Source organism: Garra rufa, chromosome 4, assembly GCF_049309525.1.
Source record: "Garra rufa chromosome 4, GarRuf1.0, whole genome shotgun sequence".
In the NCBI taxonomy this organism is placed as follows: Eukaryota; Metazoa; Chordata; class Actinopteri; order Cypriniformes; family Cyprinidae; genus Garra; species Garra rufa.
Genome location: NC_133364.1, coordinates 53,581,007 through 53,605,218, shown reverse-complemented (window position 1 = coordinate 53,605,218; position 24,212 = coordinate 53,581,007). Strand labels below are relative to the sequence as shown.

The 24,212-nt window shown below is 35.9% G+C and overlaps 2 protein-coding genes across 2 annotated transcripts in view; one reads left to right on the top strand and one right to left on the bottom strand.

Moving 5' to 3' along the window:
- Positions 1-3,625: 3,625 nt before the first annotated feature.
- Positions 3,626-9,246, top strand: LOC141334152 (uncharacterized). Its single transcript, XM_073839287.1, has 2 exons — positions 3,626-3,762; positions 8,061-9,246. The coding sequence occupies exons 1-2, from the start codon at positions 3,678-3,680 to the stop codon at positions 8,969-8,971; spliced, it is 996 nt and encodes a 331-aa protein (XP_073695388.1). The 5' UTR covers positions 3,626-3,677; the 3' UTR covers positions 8,972-9,246.
- Positions 9,247-21,495: 12,249 nt separating this feature from the next.
- Positions 21,496-24,212, bottom strand: part of LOC141333023 (uncharacterized) — a 26,716-nt gene continuing 23,999 nt past the window's right edge. The window contains exon 3 of the mRNA XM_073837970.1: positions 21,496-22,743. Coding sequence (XP_073694071.1) covers positions 22,188-22,743 — 556 coding nt within the window. The 3' untranslated portion in view covers positions 21,496-22,187. The remainder of the gene's footprint in view (positions 22,744-24,212) is intronic.

Genomic DNA, 24,212 nt, shown 5'->3' with positions numbered 1-24,212 from the left:
TGCGATGAACTACAGTAATGTATGAGTGACAGCTTTCCAGTGATTGTAAGGGGAGCGCGCACTTTTAAGACTATAATTAATTCAGAATTTGAATTCATTTATTCATGGATTCACTCTCTGATAACGCAACATCGCCATTGCTATCGTGCAGCACATAGGCTACTACATCAGTTACACAAACTAAGAGAAGGTAAAGCAGGTGCTTACTCATCAAAATATGTCTAAACAGCCGCACTGCACGTGTCGACACGCGCCCGTGAGTAAACATTATTTTTTTCTTTCACCATGCAGCAAACTTAAAAAAAAATTAAAACCGTTTAACTTATAGTACTTCTTACTGTCGATTAACAGTGAACGGTCAATATGAGCATCCCTAAAATGTTTGTATGATTTTAAAGTAAAATAAAGTTTATAATCTTTAAATATCACTTGTTGTCATTTTTTAATGTGCCCCTCTGGATAAACACTGGCCCCTCCTTGGCCCCCCTAGTCAAATTTGTCTAGAACCGCCACTGGGTACGTTTCTCCGAAATCTACCGTTAAACGCGTCTCAGAATGTTAGTTCCGGCCCAGAGGGAGCACCCAAGCCCCGAACGACAAGAATTTAATTTTAATTTAGACGTTTAAGCAGGAGAATTGTACATATATGACCGCAATCCCACTGTTCATAAAACGCCTCCCGCCATTGTTTTCAATGCGCTCGATCACTAACCGGAAACGTCCTGGGACCAAAGACGTCACTTCCTTAATCCGCCGAATAGCGCTTGAAATGGTCTATAGACAGAGGACAATGCAGGAGTTACAAATTCTGACAGTGGACTTTCTAATTTTAATTTTCACCTTTGTGCCCATATTTCTTTTTTTTTTTCTGTTTCACAATGACGTTGTGTGCTTTTATTTTATTTTTATTTTATTTTTTGTCAGACCACTAGTACAAGTGTAACTGTGAATCCTATCCAGTATTTTTCAATCAATATCCCACATACAGTAATGTGTAATTTTGAAGAGGAAGAGTAGGAGGTGAAAGAGGAAGAGGAGGAGGAGAAGAAGAAGGACGAGGACAACAACAACATGGAAGAGACAGAGGAAGAGCAAGGGCAAGAAGACAAGCAGTCTCATATATTTTATTTGATGAGTGCCAGGGTTAATTTAGCCTGTGATGCTGAAGAGTTTCTTTGGCCTGTCTCAGACCAAAGACAGGATGCTGGGCAGAATAATTATTTTGTTGTTTTTAGAAGAATGTGAAAAGTTTTTTTATTTGTATTGTTTTTGTAGTATTGATTTGAATGTATCTCATCAGTGTGTAAAACTGTGTTGTAGTGTGTATGTGTTTGAGGATTTGTGTGTCATGTCTGAGAGCAAAGTTTGGTTTTTCAGCAAGATTGAATTGTTTTGAGTGGAGAGCTTCATTTTGACCTCAGTATAGGAAGTTTGGGGAAATTAGTTAGGAGTTGTGGATTTGTGTTTAGAGTTTCGCAAATAAGAGGCATAATTTCAAGAAATGTGTTTAAGCAATTGAGAAAAACTGTAAAAGGTAAGTTTAATAAGTGTGTGTAATTTATTGTAATTAAAATTGAGTATTTTCTTTTTTGATTGCACAATTTGGAGGAATAAATAAGAAAAATTACAATGTAAGATTTAAAATTTGTGACCCTGGATCAAAAAATTTTACAAAACTGAGATGTATACATCATATGAAAGCTCAATAAACAAGATTTCTATTGATGTGTGGTTTGTTAGGATAGGACAATGTTTGGCCGAGATACATCTATTTGAAAATCTAGAATCAGAGGGTGCAAAAAAATCAAAATACTGAGAAAATCACCTTTAAAGTTGTCCAAATTAAGTTCTTAGCAATGCATATTACTAGTCAAAAATTACATTTTGATATATTTACAGTAGGAATTTTACAAAATATCTTCATGGAGCATTATCTTTACTTAATTTCCTAATGATTTTTGGCATAAAATAAAAAATGATAATTTTGACCCATACAATGTATTTTTGGCTATTGCTACAAATATACCCCAGCGACTTAAGACTGGTTTTGTGGTCCAGGGTCACATTTGATTATAAACAAGATTTTATTTGTTTGTTTATAGAGTTGTAGAATTTACTTGTCAATTAATACAATTATTGCTGAAGAATTACACCAAAACATCAATATTGTAGTATTATTTTGATCTAAAATAAGTAAGGGTAATGCATGTCTAGCTGTGCTAAAAAGGGTTTACCTAAAAATTTAAATTACCACATAATTTAGTCCCCTTAAAGGCATCCTAGGTTTATATGACAAATCCAATTGGAATTATATTAGACATTGTACTGGTTGTTTGTGTTTTCTGTCTAAAATAAGTGCCATAATGTGCACCCGTCTATAATAAAAAGTGTGTTACTCTGCTCTAAGGGGTGAATAAAGATGTTCTGCAGTGAATTTTAGTATTTTTGTAAAGAAAATAGTCATATTTATAACATTATAAAGACTTTTGTCTACTTTCATATGTGGAAGCTGTTCCAGAAGTAGTTATGTATGTGTAGCACATGTATCTGTCAGATCTGTTAGTGTTGAGAAGCAGTGTTTGTTTACAGGAGTAAGAGAAGTAAACTTTCTTTACTTTAACAAAGAAAATCCAGGCTTATGTCAAAATAGGCTGACATTTTTCATAGTCATAGTTCTTGCACGTGTGACAGTTAGTGTAATCTTGACAAAACTGTTTATTCCGTTTTAAATATGGATTTTTTTTTCTTAGAAAAACTTGACTATGATGCTTTTGCCGTACATTACTTAATGTGCGATCATATAAATCAGAATCATGTACAATATCAATAAATTTAATGAACACAAATTATATTCTTTATAATTTTAATGAACATAATCTAGGGAAATGTAAATTACATGTTTTTAACACAATTAAAGATTTCCATTCAGAATCCACTGTCAATGTAATCCTTACAAACCTCTAATGAAATACACTTTAACAAAAAAAAAATATTATGAACCAAATATAATTGCCTTTATAGTCCTGTAAATTGATGAAAAAGATACTGATTTTACATTTAGAAACAAGACCTCTAATATTAAATGTCATACTCAAACAAACAGGACTTTTATTTTGGCCTGTTGGTGACGTCATATGGCTCCGCTGCTGTCTGTGATTCGGCTGAAGAAAGGTGAGTGATTTAATCATTTAAAGTGTTTCAGTGGTTGTTTATAAAACGGTGAAATTAATTATTACCGAGTGTAAGTCTGTCATTATTTATCTAGTGCATTAATGAAGGTTGTTTTGTGTGAATAAAGCGCTCCTGCACATGAGTAACAGTGTCTCATTTCTCTCCTTATATCTGAATCAGTTTATTATAAACACGAATTCAGTCTCTGGCGAGTAAAGATGGAGAAACGGATCTTTTGGAAATCAATGGAGTCAATTAATTCACAAAATGATTCAGTGTTTCGAACCACTGATGACCAAAACTGGAAATAACAATCATGTGAACCTGTAATACATTAGTGTAGCATGCTGTTTCAGTTAAGACCAAGTTCATCTTAATGCAAATAGGAATCTTCTGTGTGTCCTTTTATTAATTTCAGTGTTTTTTCATTATTATTCTGATCTTAAACAGGACAAAGTGTTCAAACACAGAAAAACACCTGAGATCCGCGTGACACTATTATAAAGATGGCGTTTATTAAAGTGGAGAGTGAAGACATGAAGATTGAAGAAACATTCAGAGTCAAACATGAAGATACTGTGGAACAAACAGGTTGGTTTTCATTCTCAAAGCTGAACTCACTCATTTGATCTTTGTTAAAATGTCCAGCTCTACAGGAGTTAGTATTTTCTAAGAACGTCATATGAGTAGTAATTAAACATTTGATTTGTGTAATATTAAACTCCCCAAAAATGCATTTACATTTTCAGACGTTACAATATTCTGAGCTTCAAAAACATCAGTCTGCTAGTAATATAAAACATTTCTCCAGCTTGCTATAGTTACTGTGTGCTGCCTACATTAGTTTATTTAAAGGGTTTAAGAGAACAGATAGCATGGCCAGTAAGTTATAATAGATGTAAATCAAACCATTTGTTAGACAGACAGTTCAAATCAGAAGCACAAAATGTGCTCCAAAAAACATCTGTTCTGATCTTGATCTTCTGTCATCCTCAGTTGTAAATGTATCATCAGAAGTTGATCTAGGATGAGTGTTTCTTCTCTTCTTCATGTAGCAGCAGCACAAGTGTGGGATGTTCTTCACATTAAGAGAAATAAACTCAATGAATCTTTAGTAACATATGATTTTTTTTTTTAGACAGACTGAGACTAGCTTGTATATGATCCAGTGATTTAGCACTGTTTTTTTTCTGTTTTTGTTTTTTTTTTACTTCTAGCTAAACAATCAACAAACAGCACATATACAAGGAGAATGAATTGGGAATAATTCAGAAAACACCACACACAACTTGAGTATTAGAATTATTTTGAAATTTAAAATGAGAAGCTACCTTAAAGGTGCACTGTGTAATATTTAAGATGATCTCTAGACAGAGGTGCAATATAATATACATAACTGTTTTCAGGGGTGTATAAAGACCTTACTTAATTAACCATTATGTTTTTATTACCTTAGAATTATCTACAAAATCTACAGACTAGGGTTGGGTCGATAGACATCACGATCCTCCGCCCCGCCGCAGCAGCAACCCGCTCGCGAAAAACATACAATCACACTATATAACCAAATGAAATGCATGATTTCAATCTCCGCATCTTTACTTATTTTATTATTATTATTATTATTATTATGAGGAAATAATAACAAGGAAGTTGTAAGTGATCACAATACAAATTACAGTGAACTCCAAACGAATTACACAGACTAGTTCCGTTTACATTAACCTTTTCACACGTGAGTTTAAAATATTCTATCAAACCCCAAAGAGTGAGTTTTTTTAGGCGACCATTATTTTAGAATGTTTGGCATTACTGTTTCCATGGTGACGCGTCATGTGACACATTGCAGCCACAACAGCACTGTAAGACACATGGATCGCTTTTATTTAGTTTTTCCTTTTTTATTATTAATGTTCACAAGTATGCTCACTATATTATGAAATATCTGATATTCCGATTTCGAAATATGTGCAAGTAAATGTATTTAAAAGTTCAAACACTTTTATAATGACCACGTTAGTTGATCTATACCGGGTGATGGGCGCCGCCATGTTTGTTCGCGCTGAATCCGAGCTGTGGGATTCACAACACGCAAATTCATCCTCTCCTCCCGAAAGACATTAAAGTAAGTCTCTGGTGAGCTGGGAGAAGAGGAGAGTGAACTTTAGAGTTACCTACATAATCTGTATATGATATCAATAAAATATGTTGTCAGAATATATTTGTAGGATCATTATTGCCGCTTCCATAGACATCAGTGCACTGTAAACAAAATCTGTAGAAATTACAGTATTACTGGCAGCTGGTTGCCAGTAACTTACTGTAGATTTTAATTTATGCTATTTACTGGCAACAGTTTGTTCAAAGTTAATTGAACATTAAACATTAACAAGTCTTTATCTTTACAGAATAAAACTAAAATAACAGCCTCATGCAAAGCATTCTGGGAACCAAAATCTGAAGGAAAAAAACAGAAAAAGGTTGATGAAGGTTTCTGGTTCCCAGAATGCTTTGCTGTAGGTTGTTATTTTATAGTTTTATTCTGCAAAGACAAAGACTTGTTAATGTTTAATGTTCATTTAACTTTGAACAAACTGTTGCCAGTAAATAACATAAATTAAAAATCTACAGTAAGTTACTGGCAACCAGCTGCAGAACTACAGCAATTTTTTTACAGTGTGTGTATGTTACAAACTATAAATGTATGGTTTTGCTAGTACTTATGTGTATTTAAATGTCTGAAACCTAAAATAAGCATTATATGGTTGAAAACACTGAATAGTTGTGATAATATGTCAACCGCTCAGCGCGTCCGATCTGGCTCAGCGCCAGCCAAAGCGCCAAAACCGATTTGAATTCAGTAGCTGATGACGTGATGCGGCGAACGTTCGAATCACACCGGTGTGATCGTACGCATAAGGGACCAGCCAAGACAAATCACACGGGTGTGATCGTACGCGCTAAAGGGTTAATAAATGAGGCATACAAAAACAGCTGAAAAAAAAATCTAAATCCTTTTTAATTAAATTAGATCAGAGCAGAGCTTGGAACAAAAAAACTAAATATTTTTTTTCCATCGAAATATGGACGTACAATACAAAGCCTAGTATACTTTATAAATAAGCCACTCCCCCGCACATACAGGTATATAAGATGGCGGCACGCACCACTCATTCAGACTTTTGCTTCGGAGCCTCCTGTTTCGAGCCCCTTTCTACGAGAAAGAAAAACAGATCTCCAGAGTTCTTCGAGTTCTTCGCTCTCTCCGCTGGCATGCTGCCAAACCTAAAAGAGTGATATCTAAAAGAGTTTTGTTTGGCAGCCGCCAGCGTGATCCTGCAGGCTGCCGTTCTCACGGCAAAACCAAGCCTGTTGATGAAAATGAACCATCCATTCATCATATCATCATACAAAACTAAGAATTAGAATAATTGTAATAGGAAGATCGTAGCCCATAAAACACATCCTGCCCCGCGTGCGAAGCCACCATCCCGTGGTTCCAAAAACACCAACTCCATCCCCTGCCGAGGCACACGATGCTTGACTGGCAGCCCGACGTCGAGGGACGCCGCCCGCGTCTTAGGGACCTGCCAAGAACACCCGCAGACAAGCTGCGAAGCACTGGTGTTAAGCGAAATTAAGCACTGGTGGAAACGGGATGCACATTTTACAACATGGTAATGAAACCCCTGGAATTTAGTGAATGCCGGTGGAAACGGTAGACTACAATTAATTAATTCGTTATGAATAAATTTGATAACAACTGTTGCAATTCACAACCTCGCCACTAGATGCCGCAAAAATCTACACACTGCACCTTTAAGATGATATTTTTACACAATTATTATCATTTGTGCTTGTGTAATGTCTTTAAGTGTTTTTGGCCATCCAAGCATGCTTATCCCTGTCAGTGCTCGACCTCATGTAAGGAATCTTGGATTTACATTGGATTCGGCACTTAATTTTGAAAAACAAGTCAGCTCAGTGGTAAAAGGCAGTTTCTTTCACTTGAGATCGATTGCAAAAGTAAAACATTTCTTGTCTCGGAAAGATTTAGAGATTGTAATCCACGCCTTCATTACATCATGGCTGGACTACTGTAATTCCCTGTACTGTGGTCTGCCTCAAACTACAATCTCTCGCCTGCAAGTTGTTCAAAATGCTGCAGTGAGACTTCTGACCGGTACAAAAAAAAAGAGATCACATTTCACCTATCCTAGAAATTTTACATTGGCTTCCGGTTAAGTTCCGAATCGATTTTAAAATTGCAGTATTTGTGTACAAAGCGCTATCCGGTGTTGCACCAAAACACTTATCTGACCTTCTGACTCTGTACACTCCCCAAAGAACTCTCAGGTCTTGTAATCAGCTTCTTTTAACTGTCCCACGTTTTCGCTCTAAAACCAAGGGTGGTCGGGCCTTCTCTGCTGCGGCACCTAAACTCTGGAACAGTTTGCCCTTCGCTGTGAGGTCTGTCCCGTCATTATCCAGCTCTTAAAACTTATTTATTCTTTCTGGCTTCTCGCTTTTGATTGATTTTATATGATCTATTAAATGGATTATATCGGGTGTAATCGTGTCTATAATTGTATTTTGCCTTGTCTATTCTAATGCTTTTTATTTGCAACTGTAGCTCTGTACAGCTCTTTGGCGCAACTCTGTTGTTTTTAAATGTGCTATAGAAATAAAATTTGACTTGACTTGACTTGACTTATATGCCTATATAATGGAGCATAACAAACTTGTGAGGACAAAATGGTAAATTACATTGCAACATACATTTTACATACAAACTGTAAATAAATGTAAATAATAATATCGCTCCATAACTGATTTCAAGTGCTATGCTGTTAAACTGGGATTAACATGCATTTGTCTTTTCGCCTTAGATATTGTGACAGTGAAAGTGGAGAGTCAAGATCTGAATGAAATGGAAGAGAAAGATATATACCATCATGATTTTATAACTGGAGAAAAATCTTTTAGTTTTTCACAGACTGAAAACATGTCCTCTCAAAAAAGAGGAAGAGAGAAGACTGGAACTACAAGTCATTTCTTCTGCCAACATTGTGGAAAGAGTTTTAGTACAAATCGAATCCTTAAAGTCCACTTGAGAGTTCACACTGGAGAGAGACCTTTCATCTGCAAACTGTGTGGAAAAACTTGCACTCAAGAAGGAAACCTCAAGATTCACATGAGAATTCACACTGGAGAGAAACCTTACACCTGCCAATATTGTGGAAAGAGCTTCATACGAAATGATGACCTTAAGAGTCACTTGAGAGTTCACACTGGAGAGAAGGCGTTTGAATGTGGTCTGTGTGGAAAGAGTTTTAGTAAAAACGGAAACCTTAAAGTCCACATGAGAATTCACACTGGAGAGAAACCTTACTCCTGCCAATATTGTGGGAAGAGCTTCATAAGAACAGATGACCTTAAGGGTCACTTGAGAGTTCACACTGGAGAGAAGCCGTTTGAATGTGGTCTGTGTGGAAAGAGTTTCTCTCATAAAGCAACCTTTTCTAAACATATGAGGATTCACACTGGAGAGAAGCCTTATACATGCGATCAGTGTGGAAAATGTTTCCCTTATGCAGATAGCCTTAAAAAGCACATGGAAATTCACTTCAGAGGGAGCTGTTTTGACTGTCATCAGTGTGGACTGAGATTCAGAGACAGGAGTCTTCTTAAGAGACACATAATGAGACACACTGGACAAGAGCCTTTCATGTGTAATGACTGTGGAAAGACTTTCATTAATAAAGCAAACCTCAGGACTCACATAAGAGCTCACAACTGAGAGAAGCTTTTCACCTGACAACAGTGTAGAAAGAGGGAAAAAAACACTATATGCTTTTATGACAGTTCACACCAGAGAGAGGCCTGATTTTGGTTGCCTTTTATTACTCAGTTTTAACCACGCTAAAGCTTTATCCGTACTACAGCATAAAAAAGAACAAGAGGGTGGCTAACCACACACTGATCCATTCAAGACTGAAAAAGTTTAGAAAACCACTCTTTTATTTTATATATATATATAAAAAAAAATATTTGGAGCAAAAACAAACAATAATCATCCCTTTTTCTAAGTAGGTCAGCAATTAAAGACAATCACCTGGATTAAATGATCTCAGGTAGGCCTCAATTCCATGGTGAAAAAAACAGCTAAAACCAACCTAGGCTGGCTGAGTTTAGCTGGTCAGCAGGCTGGTTTTAGAGGGGTTTTGGCCACTTTACAGGCTGGTTTTAGCTAGCCAGCCTGGCAGACCAGCTAAAACTAGTTACTTCCAGGGTTATTACAAATAAAACCCCAAGAAAGTCTGATCATTCATAAATATAGCAGAACGTTACCAAGTATCCCTGCTGAAAAAAAACTGTTAAAACCAGACTAGGCTCGTTGGCAGGTTTTAGCTGGTCAGCAGGCTGGGTTTAGAGGGGTTTTGGCCACTTTCCCAGCCTGGTCAACTTAAACCAGCTAAGACCAGCTAACCAGCCTAGGCTGCTAGCTAATTTTTTTTAGCAGGGATCCAACTCCAAAAAAGATTAGAATGGTCTTATCTTATATGTTTTTAATGTAAGAGTGTGCATGAATGATTTACATTTTGCATACTTAGTACAAGAAGTACACTTGTGACATGGAAAATTACCCTGGGCATCGACAAGAGTAGTAAGTAACGACTAATGCTGCCTTCATGTGCTATCGTAAGTATGGTAAATACCAAAATCCGACATCTAAATTGCACATGAACACCCACTCACGTTGTAATTTCCACTGGAAGGCTCGAAATTTTTTATGATACCCGAGTTGCCGAGATGTGATAAACTTTGACCTTTCAACATGGCGGACAGTAACGAAACTGTACTGAATGATAAGCATTGCTTGATGTTAAAAGTTATCTGCTGTTTAGTTGGTTAGTTTGTAGCCCCCATAATGCTGGGGCATAAAGGATTATAATAACGTCGCTATTTAAACGTAGTGTTGTCTTTAAAAATTACCGTTAAGAGAAGACGCTAGCTTGTCTTGGCTCGCCTCCAGTAGGGTACTGTCATGATCCTGCCCTGACAGCCCTGTCTGTCTTGTCTTTGTTTAATGTTTCCTTGTTTGTATTGTGTGTCAGCACATGGCTGTGTCTTTGTTTATGTCTGCCATGTGCTCCTGTTGCCCCACCTCCTTGTTTCCCTTTTCCACGCCCTCTTGTTTAGTCCTCGTTTGTTTGAGTGTCGTCCCCTGTTCTTCTCGTTTGTCTAATTGTACTCACCTGATCCTCATGTCATTTCCTCCCTTTATGTTGTGCTCTTTCCCTCTTGTCTTTGCTGGTTCGTTTTGTGAGTTTGTGTATTCTAATCTTTGAGATTTTTCGGTTCTGTCCTAGTTTTCTTCTAAGCCCTAGTTTTTGCCTTTCCCATTCTAGTCTTTTTGTTAATCTTTATTTTTGTTTTACCTAGCTATTCCGGTCTTTTGTTTAAATTCTAGTTTTCAATTATTTCCTTTGTCATTCTTTTGATTTGATTTCTCTAGTCTTTTTGATATCTTTATTTTTTGTTTTACCTAGTTCTTCTGGTCTTTTGTTTTAATTCTATTTTTTCCCTTTTGTTGTTGTTTTGATTTTTCTAGTCCGTTATTACCTTATTGTTTTACCTAGCTCTTCCCCGTCTTAGTTTTTGAAGCTTTTCTTTTGTGTGCCTGTCTTTTTCGTCTTGTCTTTTGTGTTTGTCTGTTCCTGCTCGGCCTCCTGAGTTCCCCCTGGTTGCTGCTCCCGGCTGCCCGGACTCTCTTCGGGGTTGCACCTGCCTCTTCATCCACATCCTGCCTGTCTTCCCTAGTCGTGTGTTCCCAGGCCCGTGTGTGCGACTGTCTGCCCTTCCTCTTGTTTGCCCTGTCCAGTCAATAAACTGTCAAACTGTTCATTCTGCGTTTGGGTCCTCACTTACCAAATCTTGACAGGTACTGTGTGCGGTACAGTGTTCTGAAGGAGGCAATTTTCTCATGTTATTTTATTTGGTCTGTTTTACCAAAGTAGCATGTGAGGACAAATTCCGAGTCCGCCATGTTTCTCAGCATCATCTTTCCCATATCACATGAAGGCAGCATAAGCAGCCGACGGCAATGAGTTGAGCATGTTTGATAAATGTAGCCTTCTCAAATCAACACGGCTTGCATTAAATAAAATCTATAGACATAAAACACTTGATGCATTTCACAATATTAATTTAAACACTTAACCTAGATAAATGTGCGCTGTTAGACGCATATCCAATCGTTTTTGCAGAGAGTGAAAGCGAAAGCGGGCTTTGCAGCTGACATGGAAGCGCAAGTGTGATCACTTGCATTTTTTCTAAATAACAGTGGAAACCTAAAATACACAATTTTTGTTGATAAAGGTAAGAGTAATACATTATTTTAAACTGCAAAAGGTCTACTATTATTATTTATGTGTACTAACAGTATCAACAAAATGTTATGTCCTTCAGAAAATAATGATGGAGTAATTCCAGCATGGATTACAGAAACAGCAAGCTTCTGCACAGTAACTCTATAGTTACTCTATAACACTATAGCACAAAAAAAAAAAAAAAAAAAACACAAAACAAAACTTTTGTACTTTTGCTAGTGAACAGTGGTTTTTTTTTTACCCTGAGACTCCAAAGCCAAATTTGCACTTCTTCAGGTCCACAAAAGTACTGGCTGTTTTTACCTCCACAATCATCAGTCTGAAAAACTCCCTTGTGGGGCCTCCATCCACTGCTCCTTCTCCAGTGTTTTCCATATCAACGAACATTTTTTTTCTGTGAAAATTTTGCCAACTGAATGCTCTTTTGGTGCTTGAAAGCACAGTGTTTCACATGACATTTATGTAACTGGGAAATGGTGGAGTCTCCAGTCTCCACAAAATAGTTTCCAAATCTGGCCTGTAAGGAAATGGTTACATTTTACAAAGTTATAGTTCACCTAGGCTTAAATAACTAATCAAAACAGTTTAACTGAATTTCATTTTTGGGTAAGTTACATTGTAGTACAATATTAACCACCTACTCCCAACATCATTTAAAACTGCATTAAGTTAAATACCTAAATGTAGGGGGTGGGTGATATACCAGTAAACACAAATAAACCAAACACCGAAAAATGTAAAAGCCTTTACCTTTTCCAATGGAGACCCAAACAAATACAGCCCTATATTAGGTAACTTCCTTTTAAAACCCAAAATCATAAATTTTGTCTTAGACGCCAAAATTTTAAGTTCCCCTATTATGCCATTTTAAAGATAGCTAATATTGTTTTTAGGGCTGGGACACGATTAATCGCGATTAATCGCATCCAAAATAAAAGTTTATGTTAACATACTAAATGTGTGTTTACTGTGTATATTTATTATGTATATATAAATACACACACAAACATGTATAATAAAGAAAACTGAAAATAAAAATGTAATTAAAATAAATAAAATATTTATAATTCTATATATAATCTAAATTAAATACAGATATAACTATCCACACATATAAGTATTTTTTTAAAGGCTATACATGTATGTGTGTGTATTTATATATACATAATAAATATACACAGTAAACACACATTTAGTATGTTAACATAAACTTTTATTTTGGATGCGATTAATCGCGATTAATCGTGTCCCAGCCCTAATTGTTTTATGAGTCTCTTAAAACAGGTTTACATGTATGCAAGTTCAAAAAACACTTTAGTTTTCTCCAAAAATAGATTTAATTTTACCCCGTTTCTAAATGACTCTTAAACGACTCGTGTGAAGCAGTTCGAAGAATCAGTCTCTCTAAACCCCTCCTTTCCGTGAGCCCTCAGTGCTGTGATTGGTCAGATGGTGCAGTCCTTCATGATTGGTCTACCGCTTCAGCGCAAAACGAAACGCCCATTGGCATAACTGAATGACAGCTGTGGAGACCTGTTAATGCATAGAAAAGATGGACTCGATTTTACCCTATCAATTCGAGCCGGAGTCTGACGATGAAACGGTTGAAGTGGCACATCGACAAGAAACTGTTTCGCAAGCATGACTGGAGTAGGATGTTTCTCAGTGGTAAGTGTCATATGTTAACTGTGGAAAGTGCTTGCAATTTGCTTTTGTAAGCGAACCGGGCACACCTCTACGTTGTGAACTTCTACACTGTACAATCCATAACACTGCGTTAAGCCATCGTTTATCATTATCATTACTTAAACTAATAAGGCAGACAGACAGTCAAGCTGCATCAATCACAATTTTTAGACTACATTGCACTCACAGCTGAACAACAGAACTACAGAAACAGAAAGTTACAGCTACAGAAAATTAGCTGGTTACCAAGACATGTGCGGGGTTGTTACACACCATAACGTACACAAAGATGTCACGGGTGACAAAAACGCTCAGGGAGCGGAACCTTTTTTTTTCTTCTGACGAGGTACGAGTTTCCAGAGGGAACGATTTGGGTACGACACATCTCACTCTGACTCCGGGGCTGTATCCGAAATCGCCCCCTATACCCTCAAATAGTGCACTATTTGAGGGGACAGCCATTTTAAGTGGTGTTCGAAACCATAGTGAACGTTCCCGAGTGCACTCATTCAATCCCACAATGCACCGCAAAAACGAGTGTACAACCGATGTACGCTCAACAGCTAGAGATAACCCATAATGCACTGTGAGAGTCGCGCGCCGACTGAATTCCCGCGTCTCGCCAGACGATGGCGCCCGCAGCTGAATCATCCATCCATTTGCTTGTCCACTGCATAATACAGCATACAACACGGGTACAAATTCGTTGTAAATTGATTATTAAATTGTTTAACCAGGGTTTATATGTAAACTCCTTGACATAGTTCAAGATAAATCCTTTAATCAAACTACTCGAACTGTCCGTTTTAAATGATTGTTAAACAGTAAGCAATACTATGCAAAAGCGGCAGTCCTTCCGGTGCACTCAGTGTCCGAATTCACTCACTCGTTTTCCCTCACTCCTTCAAGTGGACTGAATGAGCGGACTAATGTAGGGAATAGGGAATGAGGGTATAGGGGGTGATTTCGGATACAGCCCGGGTGTGGCAGAAACATTGGCCGGCCTGATTAGCGCTAACATACAGCAGGTGTGTGTGCTTCGGGGAGAGAAGTTGGTTGTGGCAGTTCCAGACACAAGTTTGTTTGTGGAAGTTCGTTGGGAGCGGAAGTCGCCCATTGACGTCTACTGGATGAATTTATCGATTGGATCTTTGCTGGGAAGAGAGAGAGAAAGTTAAGTGAATGGATTCCATCTTTCCAACATTTAGAAAGCTTGAAGAGGATACAGTACATGTAGATCTTACTGGTGGAGAAGCTATGTGTTTCAGAGTGTGCTGAAGAGGAATCGAGAACTGAATATCCCCGACGTGAGCGGAACGGAAGGATTGAGGCTCGGATCAGCCCTATTGTGTGAGTGAATTGCAGTGCTTTTGTCTAATTGATATATACGGACTCATTGCTGTGGATTTGAAGTGAACACGAGTGTGGTGTGTCTTCGCTGAGAAGTGGCCCAACCCCTGCTTACACGTTTGTGGAAAGAAATACTATGAACCTCTTCACTGCCTGAGCCTTGTGAGTATACAGCAATACTGGTGAAATACAAATAACCTCTTCTCTGCCTGAGTCCTGTGAGTGTACAGCTACGTTGGTGGAATATTATTAACCTCTTCTCTGCCTGAGCCCTGGAAGTACGCAGCATTGCTGGTGAAGTAAGCTCATCAACCACTGCCTCCCTATTGTGCACCAATGAAAGTATTCTGTACTGAAAAGAAACCTTACCTCCCTACTTACCGTCTGAGTCCTGAAGTATGCAGCATCGCTGGTGAAGTAAGCTGTTGGATTACTGTTCAATTACTGTGCACTGACGAAGGTATTTACCTGTAGTGGAAAGAAGACCTGGAAGCCGTTGAAGTCCATTACGTCTGAGTTCATTGATAAATTGTGTTCAATAAAGATTGTTATTCCTTGGAAAATCATTTTCTTCCGTCTGCTTTGTCCAACTGTTGCGGGCCTGTGGTGTCGGCTCCTCGCGGTGGTGGTGTGTAAAGACGTATTTTGAACGATCGCTAGAAAATACAATCATCAATTATTAATCATACTTACAGGTAGAAGTTCAGAGGAGCAAGCCGGTCCAAATAAACTGGGCACTGATCCATTTTTTAAAACCAAGCGTTTGGTGAATCCCGCGTTGTACTCCCCAAGATCGGAAAAGTAGTCATCAGTAAAATGACGCGAACACAACACAAGACTGGAATTGTACTGCTGAGGTGTTGTTGAAAAAATGAATGTTAACCACTCATTCTTTGTAGATTACTCTTTCGGAAGGGCATATAAAACAAATTTACTCTCACAGTGCAGGATATACAGCGTCTTCTTGACATGATGTAATCCACGTGAAAATTGTACTGTTTGTGGGCGGGCAAGTTGTTCGCGACATAGAACGTGGGCGGACATTACGCAAATGTGTAGCTCGTGATGTGTGGCCGTAACAGAAAAAGATTCGAATTGCTGACGACTCGTTTAGGCGAATGTGAGCCGACTCTTTTTTTTGATAGACAAAAACTTCATTTGTCGTGCACTGTCGCCGTCACAACTTTGCAGATAGTTTATGTTCACATACAGCTCCATGACACATGAAATATCATATTTGAAAAGGCATAATAGGGGCAATACAATATACTTGATGAGCAGGTTTATTTAAATGATAACATTTGCAGTATAAATGAATATGGTTCATTGTTTATGACCTTTTCAGTATCTTTAGTTGGCAAAAACCATGTCAACATATTCAGTTTTTACTCCTCATCTTCCCATTTTAACAGTGAACAGTTCAGTTAATACATACAATACTTGGTTTTCTAGAAACTCGAACTCTAGAAATACATTCATCAAAAGGAAAGGAAGTGACGTGAGGCCAAGTATGGTGACCCATATTCAGAATTTGTGCTCTGCATTTAACCCATCCAAGTGCACAGTAGTGAACACACACTCGGAGCAGTGTTATGATTTTAGTGAAGTTAAAAGTTTTGAAAACAAAATACCTACAGTATCCAGTAGGATACACCTGTAGTAAACTCAGAAGTGAGAGGAGACTGAGTGAATCTTCATCAGACTCTTGATAGAGCTGGTCCTGTGTGAGGCTGCAGTCAAGACTAACTAAACTCAATCACTGTAGTTTTCAACCCGTATAGATGATATGATTATATTATAATGTGAGTGAGCAAAGCGTTTGTCCGCGCTGCCTTCGCCACAGTCCTGACTAAAAGGAGGATGCACGCTGCCGAAGTTATATAGAAATACACTGTTTTAATAATTTTAATGTAATGTTTTCAATTGTAGCGTCATGTTTATTTGGATTAATCTCCAATCTGTCTAATCTGTCTACAATAACTGCCCTCAGACCCAGAGGATTTAAGATGATCATATCAAAACTGTTATTTCTGAATAATCGACTCGCTTGGAGTATTATTTGGATGAATAAAGTTGGATTTTCAGAACATTTAAATACTAACAGAAATAAGTAAAAGAAAAATTACACACGGTTTGATAGTGTTATGATGATGATGATTTCGTTCTGTTTAAAAAATGAAAAATAAATAAAGCCAGATTTTTTTTGTATTTTTTATTTATTTTTTTGTTCATGAAAAGAGTGCTTATGCTTTAATATTTGTGCGTGAGCGGCCTTGAAAAGCCACTTTTCAACTCAGCCTGTCTACTGTCTATCCCATCATGCAGAATAAATGTCCGTCTGATGTATCGCTCTGCAAATTAGTCACAATAACTTTTCTTTGCAAGTCTCATAAGCGCAACACTGCACTAATCGGGTCAGCGTCATTTTTACGAGAAAAGATTTCTCGTCGTTTTAACGAGATAATTATGTCGTTTTTACGAGAAAAGATGTCGTTTTTACAAGAAAAGATGTCATTTTAACGAGATAATTATGTCGTTTTTACAAGAAAAGATGTCGTTTTAACGAGATAATTATGTTGTTTTTACAAGAAAAGATGTCGTTTTAACGAGATAATTATGACGTTTTTACAAGAAAAGATGTCGTTTTTAACAAGATAATTGTCGTTTTTACGAGAAAAGATGTTGTTTTAACGAGATAATTATGTCGTTTTTACGAGAAAAGATGTCGTTTTAACGAGATAATTGTCGTTTTTACGAGAAAAGATGTTGTTTTAACAAGATAATCATGTTGTTTTTACAAGAAAAGATGTCCTTTTTACGAGATAATTGTTGTTTTTACGAGAAAAGATGTCGTTTTAACAAGATAATTGTGTTGTTTTTACAAGAAAAGATGTCGTTTTAACAAGTTAATTATGTCGTTTTTACGAGAAAAGATGTCGTTTTAACGAGATAATTATGACGTTTTTACAAGAAAAGAAGTCGTTTTTAACAAGATAATTGTCGTTTTTACGAGAAAAGATGTTGTTTTAACGAGATAATTATGTCGTTTTTACGAGAAAAGATGTCGTTTTAACGAGATAATTGTCGTTTTTACGAGAAAAGATGTTGTTTTAACAAGAAAAGATGTAATTTTAACGAGATAATTATGTCGTTTTTACAAGAAAAGATGTCGTTTTAACGAGATAATTATGTTGTTTTTACAAGAAAAGATGTCGTTTTTACAAGAAAAGATGTCATTTTAACGAGATAATTATGTCGTTTTTACAAGAAAAGATGTCGTTTTAACGAGATAATTATGTTGTTTTTACAAGAAAAGATGTCGTTTTAACGAGATAATTATGACGTTTTTACAAGAAAAGATGTCGTTTTTAACAAGATAATTGTCGTTTTTACGAGAAAAGATGTTGTTTTAACGAGATAATTATGTCGTTTTTACGAGAAAAGATGTCGTTTTAACGAGATAATTGTCGTTTTTACGAGAAAAGATGTTGTTTTAACAAGATAATCATGTTGTTTTTACAAGAAAAGATGTCCTTTTTACGAGAAAAGATGTCGTTTTAACAAGATAATTGTGTTGTTTTTACAAGAAAAGATGTCGTTTTAACAAGTTAATTATGTCGTTTTTACGAGAAAAGATGTCGTTTTAACGAGATAATTATGACGTTTTTACAAGAAAAGAAGTCGTTTTTAACAAGATAATTGTCGTTTTTACGAGAAAAGATGTTGTTTTAACGAGATAATTATGTCGTTTTTACGAGAAAAGATGTCGTTTTAACGAGATAATTGTCGTTTTTACGAGAAAAGATGTTGTTTTAACAAGATAATCATGTTGTTTTTACAAGAAAAGATGTCCTTTTTACGAGATAATTGTTGTTTTTACGAGAAAAGATGTCGTTTTAACAAGATAATTGTGTTTTTTTTACAAGAAAAGATGTCGTTTTAACAAGTTAATTATGTCGTTTTTACGAGAAAAGATGTCGTTTTAACGACATAGCTGAGTGGGAAAAAAATGTGTGTGGCAGCAATGCGTCACCGTAATTTTCTCTACAGTCCATAGCAGTTTATGTGATGAAAATTCAGCTTTGATAACAGCAATAAATGATATTTCACAGTATATTTACAGAATGTTTTTATATTTTACATTAAATTGTAATATTTCTCATTTTACTGTTATTATGGATCAAATAAATGCAAAAAAATACTTACTATAAAATATTACTATTTAGAAAGTAATAAACACCAATAATAATAATAATCATCATCATCATCATCTTCAATGAACATCCGCTACAGAACTGCATTATTATTCCTGTCAAGTTGGAACAGCATCTCCACAAAAACAAGAGAGCATTTTACCAGCACTATATACATTACATAAATTATATTATGATTCCCTAATATATTTATTATAAAAATTCATTTCAACATAATATAACAACTTTAATAAATATAAATGTATATTCTGAAAGTTTTGGTTAAAAAAAAAACCTTTTTATTATTTTTATTCGTTTGGATAATTAATATTAAGTGTATTGTATGATATCTGATTTTAAAATACGCTATCTACTTAGCAACAGCATGACCTTACAACTGGAGTGTATTGTCAACTGTGTGTTTTCCATATCTAAAGTGATTTATGTGCGTCTAGAGCCACCTAATGGTGATCTGTGGCATTCGTTTGTCTCTATGTACTTAAGAAAGCCTGGTCCTCAGTACTGCTCAGGTCTGTCAAGGTCCTCACTAATATACAGAGGTGTAAAGAGTACCCGAAAACCATACTTGAGTAAAAGTACAGATACCTTACTGTAAAAATTACTCCATTACAAGTTACAAGTCACCAATTCCAATAAGACTTGAGTAAAAGTCTTAGAGTATCCGATTTTAAAAGAACTTAAGTACTTTACTCGTACTGAACGTAGGCTCAAAGAACACAAAGAAATGTGTATAACAAGAAACCGTTTATTTGTGAGAATTTATTTATATCCTGATATAGAAATGAAATTGAACACCTTAATGTTTCAAAATGGCAGAACAAGTCAGTCTCAGTCAAACTCAAAAACTGTTTAAAAATTGAAAAATGAATTTAAAAGCATTTTTAGTGCATTTAAAATTAAGCATATATGCACTTATTCAGTTTAAAATATATTATCTTAGCATTCCACAAAGTTTCCAAAAAAAGAAAAGAAAAAAGAATTCACACATTACTGATAAAAGTATATAAAATATTGCCTAATGCCCCAAATTATATACACTATACTAGAACACAGCCTATTATTCCAAAATAAATGTTTAAAGTTGTTTAATGTTAAAATCTTGTTTAAAACTATTTAAAGTAACTGATTATAGCAAAATATAGATTCTAATTATTCGGGATATAAATGTTTCATATAGGATAAAACAATTTGAATTGATTTGTAATGATGTGCCATCCCTCTTGTTTCACATTTTTGAATGAATAGTAAAAAAAAAAAAAAAAAAACATTATTTCATCTGACAATTCACCATGCCTAGATGACATACAAATATTCACTTTTGCTGATGGAAAAGGGCATAAAGTCTCTGAAAGAAACTTTAAAAGAAAACGCATAGCATCTTTACTGTACATTATAACATTACTCACATGGGGATTTTGAATTCCGCACAGAGATTCCGTTCACGTTCATGTGGAGTAGTATCATTTAGCACATAGGTATAATAACATCCAGTACCTTCAGCACCCTGCAGATGGCCATATCGCCTCTTCCGCTCAAGAAATTACCCATAGCAGAAAAAGATGCTGACTTGTCGCGCACAATCACAATGTAATGAGTAACGGTAAGTGTACGTTCAAATGTAGTGGAGTAAAGAGTACATATATTACATAAAAAATGTAGTCGAGTAGAGAGTAAAAGTTGCTTATATTTTTGATACTCAGTACAAGTAAAAAGTAGCCAAAAAAATACTTAAGTACAGTAACGAAGTCCATTTACTCAAATACTTTACACCACTGCTAATATAGCTACACCAGTATGTGTGTTTTTAATGGAGAATGTTAATGTTAGTGCTGAGGCCCAGGCCATGGAGACCGCTCCACCACCGCTGCCCAAACTCTGATCCATGGTCTCCTGAACTGTCCACTCTGCCATGGCTCTCTGAGCTCGTTGAATCGCCCTGGAGGCCTTCTATGTCTCCCTCAGTTACTGGCCTCCAGGGCGAGTTATTTCACGTTTATGGACCGATTTTGCCTTGTTTTTCACCTGTTTGTTTCTGTTTGGTTCCAGTTTCATTATTTGGTCATGTTCCTTTCCTTGTTTAGTTAAAATATTCCCTGCATCTGAGTTTAATTATCCTGTGTATTTAAGTTCCTGCTTGTCCCTTCCTTTTCGTCCGGTCTTAAATGTCTTTACTTTGTGTTGGAGGTTTGTTCCTCTGCTTACCTGTCTGGATTACCCTTTGTGGATTTTATTAAAGAACTTTTGTTAAATTCTCGTCTCCATGCATTGCATACACACAGTCATGACACTATGAAGGTAAAAGTGATTTAAGGCTATAAGTTGAAAAAGAAGTGGACCACATGATAAAATCAAGACGAGAGCTGATAGGTTCTTAAAGTACTGTGTGTGACTTTGACTGAGATTGTAGTGTCTGAAAGTGCAAAGAGTGAAGAGTTTTACCCACTGTGTGAGGAGTGTATGGTTAAAAATGTTCGAATTGTGTAATTTGGCAACAGAAACAATGCTGAGCAAATTCTATGAAGATATAATGGGTTGATGAGAAGATATTTGTGCTTGGTTAGAGGAGGGGTATGGAAATGTGTTACTGTTGAATACAACTATTTAATCAAATTTTTTTTTTACTTTCTTTAATGTATAATTAAAAAGAAAATGAATGAAGGCCAACTGCTTAGGATTGTTTATTGTTGCAAATGAATTGAAATGAATGAATACTGGAAGTACAACAAAGAATGAACTGTGCAAATAAAATAAAAAAAGACCTGCACAAAACTAGAATACTATTTCCATGCTACTCCTGATAAAGTCCATAAACGTAAACAGATATTACAACATTAAATTGAGATTAACTAAACAATAAGCTAAAATACACTTAAAATCAATGGGAACAAGTCATTTTGTTCAGTTTGTCAATTCATTTATAATCTTCCGGTTACATTGTTGCTTTTCCCAGCAAGGTAAATGTTTGACTAATATTTTGATTCAGAGAAATCAACTCATGGATTGAGTGACACTCTTTATAGTCACAATTTGAGGGAATCTACTGTAATCACTCAATGTTTGAAACTACAGTAAAGCAGATGGTCGGGTATGGCCTCAGAAGTACAAAACCAAAAAAGCCTTATGGTGAAACAAAAAGAGATGAAGGATGCATGAAGGTGATCAGATGTAGCCCACATTCAGCTCCGGTGTGAACATAGTCTTGATTTCACACAGCTTTTTTCTCAGTACACTCTTGAACAAAGAACACAGATAAAGTCTTACATTTGCATGATTGTTCTGTGAGTGTGATCAAAAACAATGTATTAATACTTTGACTACAATTGAATGTCTTTCAAAATGAGTGTGTAAATGATTGTAGAAATTGCTCCTTTTTCTAAACCTCTTCTTGCACTGAAGAAAACGGCAGTTTCTTTCCAGAATGAGTTTGCACATGACGTATCAGGCTGCTTTGAAATGTGAATCTCTTCTCACACTGAAGACACTTGTACGGTTTCTCTCCAGTGTGAACTGTCATGTGAGTCTTTAGGTTTACTTTATGCGTGAAACTCTTTCCACACTGTTCACAGGTAAAAGATTTCTCTCCAGAGTGAGTGCTCAAGTGAATCTTAAGACTTGCTTTATATGTGAAACTCTTTCCACACTGAGGGCAGGTGAAAGGTTTCTCTCCAGTGTGAATTTTCATGTGAGTCTTAAGAACTCCTTTTTGTGAGAAACTCTTCCCACACTGTTTGCAGGAGTAAGGTTTCTCTCCAGTGTGAATTCTCATGTGGATATTAAGTGTACTTTTCAGAGTAAAACTCTTTCCACATTGATCACATTGGAATGGACTCTCTCCAGTGTGACTTCTTAGGTGAGTCTTAAGTTTTGCATTACATGTAAAACTTTTCCCACAAAGTTTGCAGATGAAAGGCTTCTCTCCAGTGTGAACTCTCATGTGGATAGTTAGGTTTTTTTTTCCATATAAAACTCTTTTCACACTGAGAGCAGGTAAAAGGCTTCTTTTCAATGTGAACTTTCATGTGAGTCTTAAGATCTTGATTTCGTGAGAAACTCTTCCCACACTGTTGGCAGCTGTAAGGTCTCTCTCCAGTGTGAATTCTCATGTTAGAATTCAGGTTTGTACTTTGTGTTTTTTTTATTTATTTCTAGTGATGAAGACTTTTTATTCTGTGAGCAACTAATTGATTTTTCTTCAGTTTTCAAATCATGTTTCTCATTTTGATCTTTCTCTTCTGTTTCATTGAGTTCTTGACTCTCCTCTTTCAGTGCCATCAGGTCTGAGGTGAAAAATTAAAAATGTAAGTTAACAGCAGTTTAATGGCACAAATCAACAGACATCAAAACATTTAGACTAGTAATTGAAAAAGTAACAATTTGACAATAAATAATTGCACATTGAATCTCCAAATGAATGAAATGTAACAAGGTAACATAAAGATTGTACATTTAAAATATGGGGCTTATTGCCATCTTTTTACCAAGTAGCCAATTGTTAATGAAGACCAGTCTCATCGATACAAATACTGCTACTGATCTGTCTCTATTAAATGCATTTCCTTCTAATTTTAGCCATTAATCATAGCCATTATTAAAAACAATTATTTGCAACACACACACACACACACACACACACACACACACACACACACACACACGTATATATACATATGCTTTTATCACAACTACCATAAAATTATTATATATGTAAAAAACACAGAATCTATCATGTTTATCTTCACACAAGAGAATTTAAAAGCAGGTTTTCAGTAAATATTCTAATTAAACCCACAGAAGTTACGATGAGTGATTTCCGGTTTCTATTTTATTGTTTGGCTAAAGAGTTGGAGAGTAACAAAGTAGATGTTACATCATTTCATATTTAAAATACAAAATGAGTAACTATTTACAGAACATGTTACCTGTTTCTGATGCAGAAAAGTTAGTTCATGCATTCATGATGTCTAGACTGGACTATTGTAATGCACTACTAGCCCAGCAAACACATATGGTTCCTATTTGGTTATTTTTTTCGGGAACCAAATGAGAACGTTTCCTGTAGGTTTTCTTTTTAATAACCTATAAAGAACGTTCTCAGAACGTTCCCTGCAGGTTGTTTTTTGTTTTAATTTTTATAACCTAGAGAGAACGTTCCCTGCATGATGCTGAAATGTATATTTTTTCATCATAAACAGACCAGAATCTCATGTCCGAAATAAGTGGTCAAATCGCATTATAATGATAATGTAATTTGAATTTTATAGCTAAAATAAGCCAAGGTTAAGTGTCTGAAAATCATATTATAAACACTGAGTTTATTTCTTTACTCAAGCACACGCTTTCTCCTGTCTTCAACATAAAGCAGCGTGTTCGCGTAATTTAAAAAAATAACGGTCATTTT